Below are 15,142 nucleotides of genomic sequence, written 5' to 3'. Positions count from 1 at the left end.
TAGGTTCAACAAATAATTAGAGCCACATTTCTTTAAATGATTGTTAAAACAAATGTGTAACACATACATTAAAATACATGTATCCAGAACAACTGTAAGCACACAATGCTAGAGTGTGGGGTACTTACATTGCTTACAATTGACATACTGTAGGAATCAGAATAGCAAGTCATTCGTCCCTGAGTACCCTAATTCATTTAAAAAAAATAGAGTGTGGAATTGAAAAAGCACTCTAGAGAGCAGACTAAAAATGAAAAGTTGCAGTTCATGAATATGCCTTACCTCCCAATTAGCAGGAACTCTCCAGCTACACCCAGTCGTCTCATGGCCATCAGTAGCCCCCTCACAGTCATGCCCTCGCAGAAGCAGACCACCACTCTGGCTTTGGGTAGCCTCTCACGAAGCTTGCGCAGAAGCCTGTCGAAGTGCTTCTCTCCAGCATTGCTGTAAATCTTGTCAGAGTGGGCAATGCAGAGGCCTTCCATTGCAGCAAGGTCCTTGAAGGCCTCCATTCCACTCTCCCCATAGTTTCCTAGGAAACAAGAAATTAAGAGTAGTTGAACCTGTTTTCAGTTTCCTAGATAGAATATTTTTCAAATATGAGTCAAATAACCAGTCTGTCATCTATGACTGAAGGGTCGCTTTCCAAATTAAACCAGTTTTACAAATAAAAATGGGCTTCTTTCACATTAGCAGTATGAAGAAAGTCAGTTACATGGTTTTCCACTTCATTTTAAACAATCAACCCAAATGACACCATATTTGAGACACAATAATGCAATATATGAAAATAGCCTTATAAATATTCAATTGAATGTCTATGTCTTTACAAACAGCAGTCAGATTGTCCAGAAAGCGGGAACTGTTAAACCAGCTCACATTTGTGAAACAACTGTGTTGCGTAAAAAAGAAAAGAGAAATAACACACCAAACATTAGCTTCAGTAGATGAGTCCTTACATTTTACAGTGCTTAAAAAAACAAGTCAACAAAGGTTAACACTTATTTAAATAACAAAACAAAATAAATGAGCTTTTTATACAGTAGGAATGTCCTTATCATCTACTGTATGTCTATTAAAATACAAAAAATTGCACAGGACTCAATGTTATTCAAATAATAATTTAAGGCAAACATCCTTTATGTTTTTCCCCAGACAAAAATAAACAGTGTTCAAATTAGAAGCCATTCAACAAGTAGTGTTTGGGGAGTTTTTGACATGGGTTAAAGGATTTGTCCAGAGCAATGTTCTTTAGGTTGGATTCCTTCCTGAAAGGAAAATAAATGTATTATTTAAAAGAAGGAAACATTTTGACTCACTGCTGTAAATCATTCAGGATGTCACTGGTCAAATAACCTGTCAACAGTGGTGTCTTTCTAGCATGCCAACTAAATGTCTCATTACCTGCTCTATTGCCAGGCATTTCTCTTACTTTTAATTATCTCATTTTTGGCACATAAATGACTTACAGCTTAACATGGTGGTGGCAAACAATTACATGTACCCAGGAGAGGGTTGGCTGATGGCAGAGTACAATCTTTCTCATTACTAGGGCCTTGTGGTGTGCTGGACTCTGTAGGGATGCTGTTTTTACGAGAATTTCAGTCCTCCTGGTCAGCACCAAGGTGCTAATATCCACTACCCTCATTTTTGATAGACCAATTGAGCAATCATTACCAATCACTGCATTGCATTACTTTAATCTTCTAAATTAGTCATTTAGCTTGTTGTTTAAAAGACCTATGTACTGTATGTTTAGTGACACTTATTTAATCATGCATTCCTGTGTTAGCAACCGTTTTATTAAACATGTCAGAGAATGTCAATAAGGTCCTGAAATATTATTATTTGCCAAGAACAAATAATTTGTTTTTATTATCATTAAAGATTTATCCTTTTCAGCACTGATATATGAATATCAGTTGGGCATCATTACTTCATGATCAACATCAAACCCTGGAACAGAATCTGGAATATAATCTGACAGGGAGGCTTCTGTTTCCAAACTAAACACTAATTGTGGGTCTGATAAACTGACTGACTTAGAAAGTTAGAGCTGGTTGATTAAATTGTGGTCTAGTTTTACATAAAACATAAATATGAATAGGGTGGAACAGAGATTAGCATTAGTGCCTTGCAACGTTGGAAGCCTGAGTTCAATTCTTACTGTGTTTGCGTAGGTTTCCTCTAGGTGCTTCAGTTTTTTCTACAATATAAAAACATACTGGTAGGTTAACTGGCTTCTGGGAAAATTGGCCCTGGTGTGAGTGTGTGTGCCACCGGCTGTGTCTGTGTGTGCCCTGTGATGGATTGGTATCTTGTCCAGGGTGTATCCTCCCTTGCACCTGCTGCTTGCCAGGATAGGTTCTGGTTCCCTCAGGACCCTGTATTGAATGAAGTGGTTATTCACAATCAGAAAATGAGCTCAGAGTCTGTCCTGGAAGCACAGGACACAAGATGCACCTAACCTCTGGAAAGAAAATCTTTCTATCACAGGGAACACAGAGAGACAATTAAGAGACACCAGTTAACCTATCCAGCATGTTTTCAGGGGTTGGGAAGATACCAGAGGACAAACCGAAAACCCACACAAACAACATGGGGAATAATCCCTGGGCAGACATACTAAACACCATGCCACCCCCATACTTATTTAGTTCTCAACATGTAGATTTGACATTGTGAATTTGGAATATTTGTAAGAATAAGTACAAACAGTTTGGAGCAACTGCAAATAAGTGTCTAAATATAATTTATACACTGCGAATGAAAGGAATACATGTCCATGAGTACAGTATATACAGGTAAGTGTTGTTAATCTATGTAGGTGATTAATGATCCTTTCTGTGGTTGCTATAGGCAACAGACAACTGATACTGTCCAGAAAAAAGCAGTCGCTGTAACAAAAGCATTCTTTCAGGACCCTATGCAAACGACACAATCCGGGGAAGAGTGAGGAAAACACGGGGAAAAAAGCATGAAGGAGTCGGGAATGAAAACAGGGGGCGTGCCCATGGTGCACTGGTGTTCAGGGGAGGTGTGGCCGAGGCAAACAGTCCAGAAGTGAGTCCAAGGGGGAATCCGAGACGAGGCAGAAGTTCAAAGCCAGGCGTTCCATCCAAGACAAATGGTATTAAAAACAAGAACCAGATCGGGACATCATTCAATCTCCCAGTAAATAACTATTTATGACAACAACTGTTTCTATGAGAAGCCACTTTGAAATAGCAGATTCACTCTGCTGGTTGATGTCTGAAATCACCCTTACAGCTTAACAGAAATACGATAGCACCTCTCTGACAAGACTCCACTAATCCAAAAGTACAGTTACACATTTATGGTTTGTAAATCTCCAGGACTCAATAATCTCATCACATGATCGGCATACATACTGTACTGAGTTCAGCATGACACCATACCAAGTCCATGGTGGCAGTATGATAAATAAAATAGATGAGTAGTATACACAGAATTTATATAAAATTTGACCTATGTATTTTCTTATTCTTCTATTTAGTTTTGTAAATATTATGTACAACAGTCTAGTATACTGTACAGAGTATATAAGGATTCTCAGTTAACAATTCTATATTTTTCTTTTTGACAGCATACTGTAAGAATGTGAACCAACCATGAACCGCTGTAAACAGACTAATTCTGACTGTCGTCTTGAACTGACAAACTGTATATAGTTCTAACTGAACACTGACCTTGGATTGTGATTGGTGAAATATAGGTTCAGGGACACAAACACAAAAAAAGCTTGCTACCTATGATATACAGTACATGAAGATTATTTTGTGTATCTTCAGATTTGTTGTGAAGGGGTAGTCAGATAGAGGAAACTGTGGAGGTTGGCTATTTGTTATTTCTTTTGCACATCTGCCCACATTGACTGAATAAAAAGTAATCTCTTTATAAATTGGCTGTGTATGAGGGCAATTATTAGAGATACTTATTCACCTCTACCGTTTGTTATTTTTGTGGTTTAATAATAAAGTTTGTGATAGCTGTTCATTATAGCTGTTTCACTTATTTATTGACTGCAAACACAACAATTCTGAGGGTTGATTATCTAAACTCTATTATGCCTCTTGCCTCAGTATTCAGTGCTTTCATAAATAATTCAGAAAATTCAAAGATGTAAAGAACAGGATTGTAGGCCTATTCATTTTATAATTACATGCATTGAATTATTTTAATTTAGACCCATTTAGGTAGGCAAATCATTTTTCAAAAGGATTTGATACTTTAGTTTTCAGAGCAAGAATCAATCATGACATTCAATATAAAAAAATGTATAAAATGTAATTAAAGACACGATACATAAATAATCAGTAAACTAATTTGATTGCCAAATTTGATTTGATTAATTGTATTTGCCTCCTTAATTCAAGTCTTATCTTCATAACAATTTCATTTCATGGAAAATGTTCTCGTGGAAGCATTTTCATTAAAACCAGGAATAGTAAGCACTTTACTCAAAAGTAAAGTAAGAGTACAGAACAAGCTACTCAGACACACTGCTGAAGTTGATACTCTGGCTTGTTTCAAGAAATGGCTATATGGGAACCTCAGATCAATTAGCTGAATGGCCTCCACTTGTTTCTTACTGTTCTTATTTGCTAAATGAAATGGTGACCCATCATCTGTTTTACATAATTTATTGGATGCTGTATTATAAACATTATTGCTGAAAAGCTATTAATCAGAGAATCACATTAGAAAATATAGTAAATTATAACTGAATACAGTATATTTAATCGCAAATAAAGCCCTATTCCAAACTTGAATCAAATATGGCCAGCAGCCATATCACCCTCAAGTCACAACTGGCAACCCACTGAAGCTAAGCAGATGTGAGCCTGGTCAGTACCTGGATGGGAGACCTCCTGGGGAAAACTAAGGTTGCTGCTGGAAGAGGTGTTAGTGGGACCCTCTGGTCCATGTGGGTCCTAATGCCCCAGTATAGTGACGGGGACACTATACTGTAAACAGGCACCGTCCTTCGGATGAGATGTAAAACCGAGGTCCTGACTCGCTGTGGTCATTAAAAATCCCAGGGCGTTTCTCAAAAAGAGTAGGGGTGGCCCTTACCAATCATGGCCTCCTAATAATCCCCATCTATGAATTGGCTTCATTACTCTGCTCTCCTCCCCACTGATACCTGATGTGTGGTGAGCGTTCTGGCACACTATGGCTGCCGTCGCATCATCCAGGTGGATCCATTGGTGGTGGTGGAGGGGAGTCCCCATTACCTGTAAAGCGCTTTGAGTGGAGTGTCCAGAAAAGTGCTATATAAGTGTAAGCAATTATTATAAAATTAATGTATAATTAAATACTACAAGATAAGGTTCCCCATCTATGATATTTGTACCTCATATTTAAATAATAAAATATTACATTGATGTTATTTCATAATATTCCATTGAACATATGAAACATCTCTGCCACATGTGTTAGAAGAATTTGTTGTTCAGTAATGACAAATGTAATCACAGACTTCAGAAAACACTTGAGAAGCTGGGGGTATAATTGAATTGTGCTGTAGTTCTACACAAATATCAGGATAATGTCAGCTGGAAAACCTGGAGAGTTTAACAATAATGGTGGGTGGCTTCCCTATTCAGGTGGTCAGCATGGAGAAGCCACCCCTGGAATTTGGGGGTTATACTTGATCTTCTCCTGTCTTTTAAGCCCCATGTGAAACAAAATTGATTAAGACCTCTTTTTATCTTGATTTCTGCAACTGTTTGCTCTTTGGGCTCCCTAACACTCTACTTAGTAAGTTGCAATACAGTATGTCCAAAACTCTGCAGCTAGGCTATTTACTCACACTAGACCCTGGGAACACATTACTCCTTCTCTCACATCTCTTCATTGGTTGCCTATAAAGGCACCTAATCAATATAAGATCAGATCCTGTACATTTCGGATCTCCTCCATGTTTACACTCCTTCCCATAGGCTCCCATCAGCTGAGGTCCTTTGCTCATTGCACCGAGGACTAAATCTCAAGACTGTTGGTGACTGCGTGTTTTCTATCACTATTACGGAATTAACTACTGGTGTCTCTCCGTGAGACAAATTCTTTGATTGTTTTTAAATCTAAGCTTAAAACACTTCTTTTACTGGGGCCTAGTTTTTTATTCTGTTCATTCTTATAGTTTTTTATATATATTTACTTTCTATTGTATTCTTTACCATTATATACAGCATACTTGGGTTTGGAAAGGTGTTTTATAAATAAAAGTTATTATTGTTACAATACATTTGAAACATCACATAAGCATTACATTTGAAACTACAGTATTTCGTGGTGCAGAGTCACTATCATTGTCAAATGCTGAAGGCTTGTTATATCAGGCTCATTTTTAAAATTATGACAAAATATCATGAATAATTTGATCATTACTGTGCACTACACTTAATGTATGATAATGGAAGATAGAATATTTAAACAACAGCTTATCTCAGGGGGATTCCTAACCCCCTAGGGCTTTGATCTCATGTTAACAGTCACCTGGAGCACTTTCTGCAACATGAATCAAACAAGAACAGCTAAGCAACCACAGGTTTGCTGTGGCAGTGATGGATGGGGGAAGGCGGAATGGCATTTTAAAACAGTGATCTCTAATGGAATGTTCGTCAATTTATTACTCTTTTTTAAATCAAGATGGATTAGTCATCTGCAAAATCTACAGTCCTACAGCCACAAGACATCCTTTGTAATGTCACACTGAATCCCTCTTCTGCTAGGCTTAAAGAGGACTCCTGAGAGCTCATTTTATATGAGGCATAAAAACATAGGCATGTGACAAGCAGGGATTGGATGTGTATCACCAGCCTTGTGCTTCCACATTCAGCACTCTAAATGCAAGGAAACATAAGCCTGGCTCTTTTCTGCATGAAGTTGCCATGTCTGTTTATCATTCACTACCACCTGCTAGGAATCGGCTTCAGTACCACACAAGCTTTTCATTCTCACAGATTCTGTCATTGCTGTGTGTTTCCCGATTTCTCAGTACTTCCTAAATTAAAACTGGAAATACAGTGGGATACAGTGAAAATAGTGGAGTCATCTGAAAAGGAAAATACAATACAACCCAATACACGTAGATTCAAGAAGGCAAACTGGTTCTGGGGAGTTAGTTTTGCAAACATACAGTAAATCTAGGATAAATCTGGGCTTCAGTACTCAAACCAGAAAACAACTATCAGTTGTATTAAATGATATACTGGCCTTTTGTATGTGTCTGCTTGTCTAAGCCTGAAGACGGTTTCATATTTTAAGGATTGTGATAAAGCAAGAGAACTAATTAATATTTATACTCATAATTTATGATCACTGAATAAGGAGAAAAATGACCATTGTGACACTGGAGGTAACTGCTTGTATCACCTAAGAAGAAATACCCAACTAAGTTACCATGTGTGGTCAGAGCCAGCAGTTGCAATGAATTATTAATGAATTATAGGTATGAATATGAATTAGGTATTGTCCAAATCCAATGCTGTGAAAGTTACAACCCCATATGTTTATTCATGAATACATTAGTTTTTACAGTTTAAGAAGGACTTTGATCTGGAATTTTAATCATTTAAATCTTGTATAAAGCATAAAAACATCCTTATCTTTTTCATTCATTTATTTGTAAGATGTAGTTCTTCCTAGTCTAGAAATATCTATTTTAGGTATTATTTTCTATATTTTTTCGTTATTAAATATATTTATCCTTCTACATGTAAGTACATAGATGAAAGTATAGAAGTTAAAACAGAAATTCAATGCTTCAAAAAAAACAACGTTGTATATGTACAACATGAAAGTACATGTTGAACTACAATTACGTCCCAAACTTTCTAATAGATTTTGATTATATAATTATAATACTTACATAATACTTAATAATATAATGCTTTGGAAAGCTTAATAATTTAACAACAAAATCAGTCGAAGGATTAACATAAAACTTAAATATAAATATACCATTGCTTCAATGTTTTATAAGACTTTCAACTACTATATACAATCTGCACAAACATAAATAGGATAAACTTGAAGGGAAAACAATAAAAATGGTTGTGGCCAACATCTATATTCTATGTATAGATGAGTATGACTACATTGGATTAAAAGACATGCATACACTTATACAGTAGTGTAATCATAACAAGACCTGTTATTGCAATGAAAAACATTCTCAGCAAAACATTTCCATTGACAATTTATTTTCTGAAGGTTAGAAAATGTTCATTTTCATAAGACCATCAATTTATTATGAATGTGAGGATTAATGATCTTTTCATCCATTCAGTCACAGTGCTACAGGAGACAGAACTGTGTCCTGAATCTATACCCATTTATACCCCGAATCTATATTACTATTAATTTTAGAAATTGTTGTTACGAGATGTATGCAAGCAACACAACCCATTTTTAACCTGCACCCACCCACTCCACTCAAACACTGAGAATTCAGGGTTTAAATATTTTTTTTAAATAAAGAAAACAGCATCTGTACACAAAGAGCTTTTAAAGTAATATAACAGGTCATTTCTGAGGGAAAAAAAAGTATTAAACAGTTTTGTGATTTGTCAGTTTTACATGTAGAAAAATATAATTATTCGATTTACTAATAATTTACTGAGTTAAAAAAAACCTTTACAAAGTTCTAATTCGTATTTAGTATTAAAAGAAACAAAATATAATGGAGTGTAAGCGTTCTTGTTAGATGTACATGTACATGACCATTTGTCAGGATGTAGACTGAATCAGGACAAAGACATATGGAAGGTTGCTTTTCAGACTGCTAATCTGGGAGCAGAGAACCCAAAACACCTACTGGTCTTGGTATAATTTACAGAATCCCCCCAGAGTCCATGGAGCTGAAAGTGCAATTCTTTTTTGAAAGACTGTTTTCTACCACAGTGACCTTTCAACGGCAAAGTATAAAAAAGGACACAGCATTGAAATAGCACCACTTAGTGGAAGAACGGCGTTTGGCCGACTGCTGCAGATAATACTAGTCCCTAGGCTGTCTTTTTGCCACACTAATCATAGCCGTGTAAATAATTAACCCTTACCTTCTGTGTGAACAGCCGACACATATGTCCAGTTGTAGCGTTTGACTATGTCCAACAGGGCTCTAGCTTGAAGAATATCGGACGGCACCACTCGTAGAAAATACTTGAAGAGCGTTTTGTCACTTAGGTCAATACTGGTAGCAGAGTATGCTATCTGGGGGATGTTGAATAGCTGCAACAAATTTTGCACTTGTATAGCCACCGAACTTGAGCCCGGTCCAATAACACCAGCGATTGGTTTCTTCGTTCTTGGGGGAAGATTAGAAGGTATCCCATCAATGCACCATCTGGATCCGTCTTTGTCATCCCTTATTGAAATCAGCGAATCCCTTATGAATTCGATACTTTGTTCCAGAGCCACAGATGAGTGCCAGCACGAGTCCCTGATTTCGCAGCCCAGAGTAATATTTGGTAAAAGAGTAGGGTCTGAGTTGATTCTGTCCAAGGTGTGAAACATCGCCTCCACCCTTTGAATGCCGTACTGTTCCCTCACTTCTCCACATTTTCTCTCTGGGACATTTTCAGCCGGGGGTTGGTGATGGACAGAAAAAAGAGCCCCAATAACTATATCCCCGTCCATTCTGGCAACAGAGCGAGAGGAAGATATCGTCGCCAGTGATCTTTCATATACAGTATTAGAAAGGACAAATGTTTCAAATAATATCGTCGGGAAAAACAAAAACCCGATCAAATTCATTTCGAAGTGTGTCATGATCCAATCACGCCAACAGTTCCAACGGTAAAATCATATCCGTTTCTTGCAGATGAAAATGATTCTTGACTGTTTTTCAGTGTATCCAAGTTTTATGACGGAGCCAAAGGGAACAAACATTGTTTCTTAAATTGACCCAGAAAGGGAGAATACCTGGAAAACAAAATGTATTTATTCAAGTTTAATCACAGCAATGGTAATATTAATGTTAATATAATAATGTGTGCAATACATTTAAAATTTATATTACTATTTTTAAATTGCTAAAGTGATTTTTTTAAAACAAAATGCCAGCACCCTGTCCACGGTCCTAAAGGATTTGTGCCTTCTAAAAGTATACTCTAAAGGCACATGTTTTGCACAACAGAATGAATGCAGTCCATTCTAACCGCTAATAAGCTGTGCAGTGCTGAACAAACGCCCCACACCTTTGTTTTCATTGCCAAAAGTACTTGAAAGCAATTGATAATATATATTCTGCTTGTTTTGACGGTGCCAAATCCAGAAATTTTAAACAAAAACGGGCCAACGCTAAATAAAAAAAATACCCTATCATGAAAAACAAGCACAGATGAATGAAATACGATTATATACTGTATGCAATAATATTATGCAGCTTTGGGCTAATCAAATTCACGATAGATCAGGGAATATAGTTCGTTTCCAAGAAGAAAAAATATTAAATGGGTAAAGGAAAAAAAAAATAGATATTGAACACAAAAATACAGGTCAGGTTGTGTAAATATATTATTTATATCACCATTCTGGTTATTTCACCGAGTGTATCTCGGGAAGTTTCCATATTTTATTAAAGATCGCATAGTTCTCTCGCTCACTTGAGAAAATTCGGTTATCGAGAAACGTTGTTTCAGCACGTTGGACAGAGCTGCACTTCTTCACTGGTTATCCGCTTGCCTCGTGTAGCTCAGACGTCTTTTTGAAGATATGTGCAACAAACAAATGTACTTGGATGCATTTTATGTCGGTGTTGTAACTGAAGTCTTCCATTCTTGACTTGCTAAGCTTTGCCTTACGCTGCACACACGCACATCGAATACTTTTCACGCATTTGTGTCAAGGTACAGTCTTTTTTTGCAAAAACATCATTTTAATATGGCTTATCTAAACGTAAGAAAAATGAAATGAATTAGGGATTTATCTGTGGAAAGTAATGATTGTAGAGGTTGAAAAATATAATACTGTATTTGTATATAATAATTGGCTCCGGGTGCTACCATTACCAACAAGTAAACGTCGTTATTTTTGGAAATGTCAAGTCTAAAGAGTTTATTTTAAACCTTTCAAAAATGACGATTCCTCACACGTGTGCACTGCAGTTAAATCACGCTCGTTTTTCGCAGGAATCATTTTTGCTCTGGTTTCATAAGGATGCCATTGTCATTTACAAACCAACTTCAATTTTATCTGATGAGAGATCACACTCAAGAAAAATACGAAAGGAAATCTGAGAAGCAGTATTCCTTTTCATTCATATTTGTTTTCGCCTTGCACCTTATCAAGTGCATGAAAAATACATATCTGTAAGCAGCATATTGAAAGAACAACTTTAAATGCATTTGACAGAATAACTTAGACATACCTTAATCCGTGAAACAATGTGTGTCTCTTCGTCTTCCTTCTCAACCACGCAGTCCTTGGCTGTTACTTGAGTTTCTACAGTATGTTTTTTTTTTAAGTATGAACGCGAGCGCCCCCATTCAGTCAATAATTTACTGCATCAGGAAACCGGGTCACACAATCTGCAGTCCTTGCCCGTTACAGAAAGGAAGGACATATAGAAAAAAATAAATATATAAATGAAGTCGACAGTCTACCACAAGCACATATGAACATAAGAAATGTTACAAACGAGAAGAGGAGATTCGGCCCTTCTAGTCTTTTTGGTGTTAGTAGCCAACTGAACCATGGATCTCATCCAGGGCACATAGCAGAGTAACTTGTTCTCTACTCCTACAACCTTTCGAATAGGTGCCTCCTGTGCTCGGTTTTAAATGCACTTCCATGTGGCCTCCAGTAAATAGTACACAGTTTTTGAGATGTGGAAAATCTACGAAACAAATATTTTATATAGCACCTTTTAAATGCCAGAGCAAGTCATCTAAAGTAAAAAATAAATGAAATGAAAATGAAAAAAAAGAAAAAAAGAAATAACAGAAATATAAAAAACAACAAATTCACTTAAAAATGCTTTAAACAATGCATAAAAAGTTAAAAGTTCAAACAAAAATAAAATAGCAATATAAAATAAAAAAGCTAAGCTATGAAAAAGGGCTGAGTTGAAAAATTGATTTAAACATTGCCAAAAATTGTTTAAACCCTCCAATGATCAGGTAGAGAATTCTACAATTACAAAGCTCAAAAACAAAAAGATATATTCCCTATCCTTCTAAGCTTCCCCCTCAGAACATAAAGAGCCACTATCAATTGACTCCAATGCACAATGCATAAGTTTGATAGGAAGAAAAGAACTGTGAAATGCACTCTGGTGAAATTATATTTCAGGTTTTAAATGCAAGAATATTTCAAATCAGTTCTATAGCTCACTTTATGCCAGTCCAGAGCTGTCAGCACAAGAGACAAACAGTATGTGTTCTTTTTTGTAAGGACCCTTGCAGCCAAAATGTTTACAAATTGTATTTATAATAAGGTGTGGCATCCAGGTTACATTAGACCAGTCTGCACAAAAAAGCAATAACTAGTATCTCAATATTAGATAAAACAAAATTAATGATAAAAAATACATTTATCATAAAGAGGAAATAACTTTTTAATCTTGTTAATCTTTTTAAAACTTAAAACAGAGACAAATATGACAGCAAGATTCCTCACTTTGGATTTCAGATTAGTAGTATAGCCACCAAGGTTGATTTTCAACAAGTACTCTTAAATAAATTATTTGTTACTCTTTCTGGAACAGTTTCTGAGCTGTGATCATAGGAAATTGAAACTTTTAAAAAATATTGTTTGGATCCAATAATCTGTTTAGATTTTGAAAACATTATTCTCAAGGAAACATTAGAATAAAACATTATTTTCTATTTTTAATGTGTTTGTTACCAAAACCAAACACTTTTAAGTTAGTTTTTTTTTTTATTGAGGGAGGTTACCACGGTATAATAATAGAACAGAACAGAACAATTCAGTTTCCATTACACTATTTACGTTTACAAAAACATCTTTATACAAGTGACTAAGAACATGTTTCAGAAACCTCTTTGCAATGGGATCCAACACTTTTATGGAAGATTTGATCTGCATTATATTAATGTGTTGTTATTGGAAAAGATAATTAAAGTCAAAACAGTGAGGATAATATTCTGGAAAGGAAGAACTATAAACAAGATTCATTAAGGGAAGCTAAAAGCACCAAGAAGTTTGTGTGAATTATACCTTGAATGTTCGTAGCAGCAAAGTATGTCCTTGAAAATATTAAATATTTAAAATGATATTAAAATAAATATGAATAAATGTTAAATATTGTATGCTTCTAAAATTTAAAAAATCCCAAAAGCTTTCTGTGCACTCCTGGGAAAGAGTGATTTGTTCTAGCTGTATGAGTGGGGCTAATCCTACAGTGAATCTGCCTCGATGCCATTCACTACAACCACCAGCTTGGGTTTGCTGGAAGGCAGGTATATCTTACTGAGCCTCCAGCAGTCACAGACTCCTCACCTTAATGAGTCATGCGCAGCACATTATTACAAATAGATGCCATGATTATTTCTGCCTCCTTGATATGTGTGTGTCTGGTAGCAGCATGTATTTTTGGTAGTGTCTGTGTTTTTGATGGTGTCTAATAGTGTCTTGTTCTTCTCTGAGTCAATTTAATTTTAATTTTGGTTCTTACATAAACACCAATTTTATACCCTCTATTACTTGTGGTTAGACCCATAGGTAGTGGTTTTCTTCTACAGTTCAAAAGATCAGCTATGTTGTATATGGGCTTGCATCCCCTTCCTCTAGAAACCTCTGAAATCAAAGGTGTAATGGTCAATAAGCAGAAGCAGAAACTCCACTGATCAAAACTGATCAATCGGTTGTATGAGCTTTATTAAAGTCTTATGTTTCCCTCTTTTAATGTTTCACTGAAAGAAGAACAGTGGAAATATAAGCTTTTTCTTGAAAGAAAATCTTAAATAAGACATTGGTTTGATTTGTTTAACATAAACGTCTGAACACATTTCATTGCACATTTTGTAACATAATCTTACCTACAGTATAATACACATTAACTTTACTAAGAATAAGAATAAGAATAAAATCTGTGTCTCAAGACCTAGTAATTTCAATAAAAAACATAAATATGAAACATCTCTCATATGGATAGAAAATGGTGTATTAATACAAATATTAAACTTTAAACATTTCTGATTCACCCTTTAACATTTGTCTTAAGGTTTTTTTACAGTACAAACTGGGTTACATGTACAGTACCTGAGTAAATCAAAGGATTGCCCAGTGGCCCCATATGACTCAAGTTTAATCTTATTTGTAATTGTACTTCAGGGTTATTTCCACAATACTCAATTATTGCCTTGTTGCTGAAGATGGATATGATCTCTAACAGTTTCAGATGATGTCCGATAGCTCAGATGACCAATCATAAACACCCTTGAGCAAATTCTATTCAGCCTTTTTTCTTGTTGTGCATGCTCATATCCTCCTAACCAGAGTCTGAAGGAGCTTAACAAAGATTCAGAAGCTAACTTTTGCACTTTTGTCTCATCTACTGAAAGGGTACATACAGTAATATCCCATAGATGAGTAGTTAGTAGTTTTTATTTGTCATTTTGTGAGATGATGCAAAAGAATGACTCTGACATATCTAAAATATATTTATGTTTGACATAAATCTATGAATAAATTCTATTTCAGTTTTCCTTACATAATCTTACTTTTAATGTTTGCAAAGGTTTAATGTTTTCAAAAGAACAAGTAAAGGTTTATTAGATGCTGAAAATAGAAGAAAAGAAACACAATGGTTTGGCTTTGGAACCTTCTTTGGGTGTGTTTTATTTTAATGTTTGATGTTTTATTCTCTGAATTTGTGAAAAAAGAAACAATTACTTAAACTGGCATACTGTAGTACTGTATTCCTGGATTTAATTTGACGCCCAATAAAATATTTAGGATTCTATAGAAAGGTACAAGTAATCTGCTGAAAAGCAAACTAATCATCTTGTTGGCAGGAGCCTCCTTAGCATCAGATTTATCCACAATAAAATGTACAAGAGGAAATTATCCTGCTTAAATCTCCTAAAGTTACAATACCCTTCGGGCTCCAAAGTCACCTTGTAAACAGAGGTGGGGGGAGAGTCTCCTT

General features: G+C 35.7%; 1 protein-coding gene across 2 annotated transcripts in view; it reads right to left on the bottom strand.

Moving 5' to 3' along the window:
* Positions 1–11,481, bottom strand: part of LOC102687262 (metabotropic glutamate receptor 1) — a 108,532-nt gene extending 97,051 nt beyond the window's left edge. For both annotated transcript variants that reach the window (XM_069178991.1, XM_069178998.1), the window contains exons 1-3: positions 11,399–11,481; positions 9,087–9,951; positions 283–532 (exon numbers count right to left, since the gene is read on the bottom strand). In XM_069178991.1, coding sequence (XP_069035092.1) covers positions 283–532; positions 9,087–9,798 — 962 coding nt within the window. In that variant the 5' untranslated portion in view covers positions 9,799–9,951; positions 11,399–11,481. The remainder of the gene's footprint in view (positions 1–282; positions 533–9,086; positions 9,952–11,398) is intronic.
* Between the last annotated feature and the right edge of the window lie 3,661 nt (positions 11,482–15,142).

This window comes from Lepisosteus oculatus, chromosome 2, assembly GCF_040954835.1.
Source record: "Lepisosteus oculatus isolate fLepOcu1 chromosome 2, fLepOcu1.hap2, whole genome shotgun sequence".
NCBI lineage: Eukaryota > Metazoa > Chordata > Actinopteri > Semionotiformes > Lepisosteidae > Lepisosteus > Lepisosteus oculatus.
This window is presented reverse-complemented; position numbering and strand designations above follow the sequence as displayed.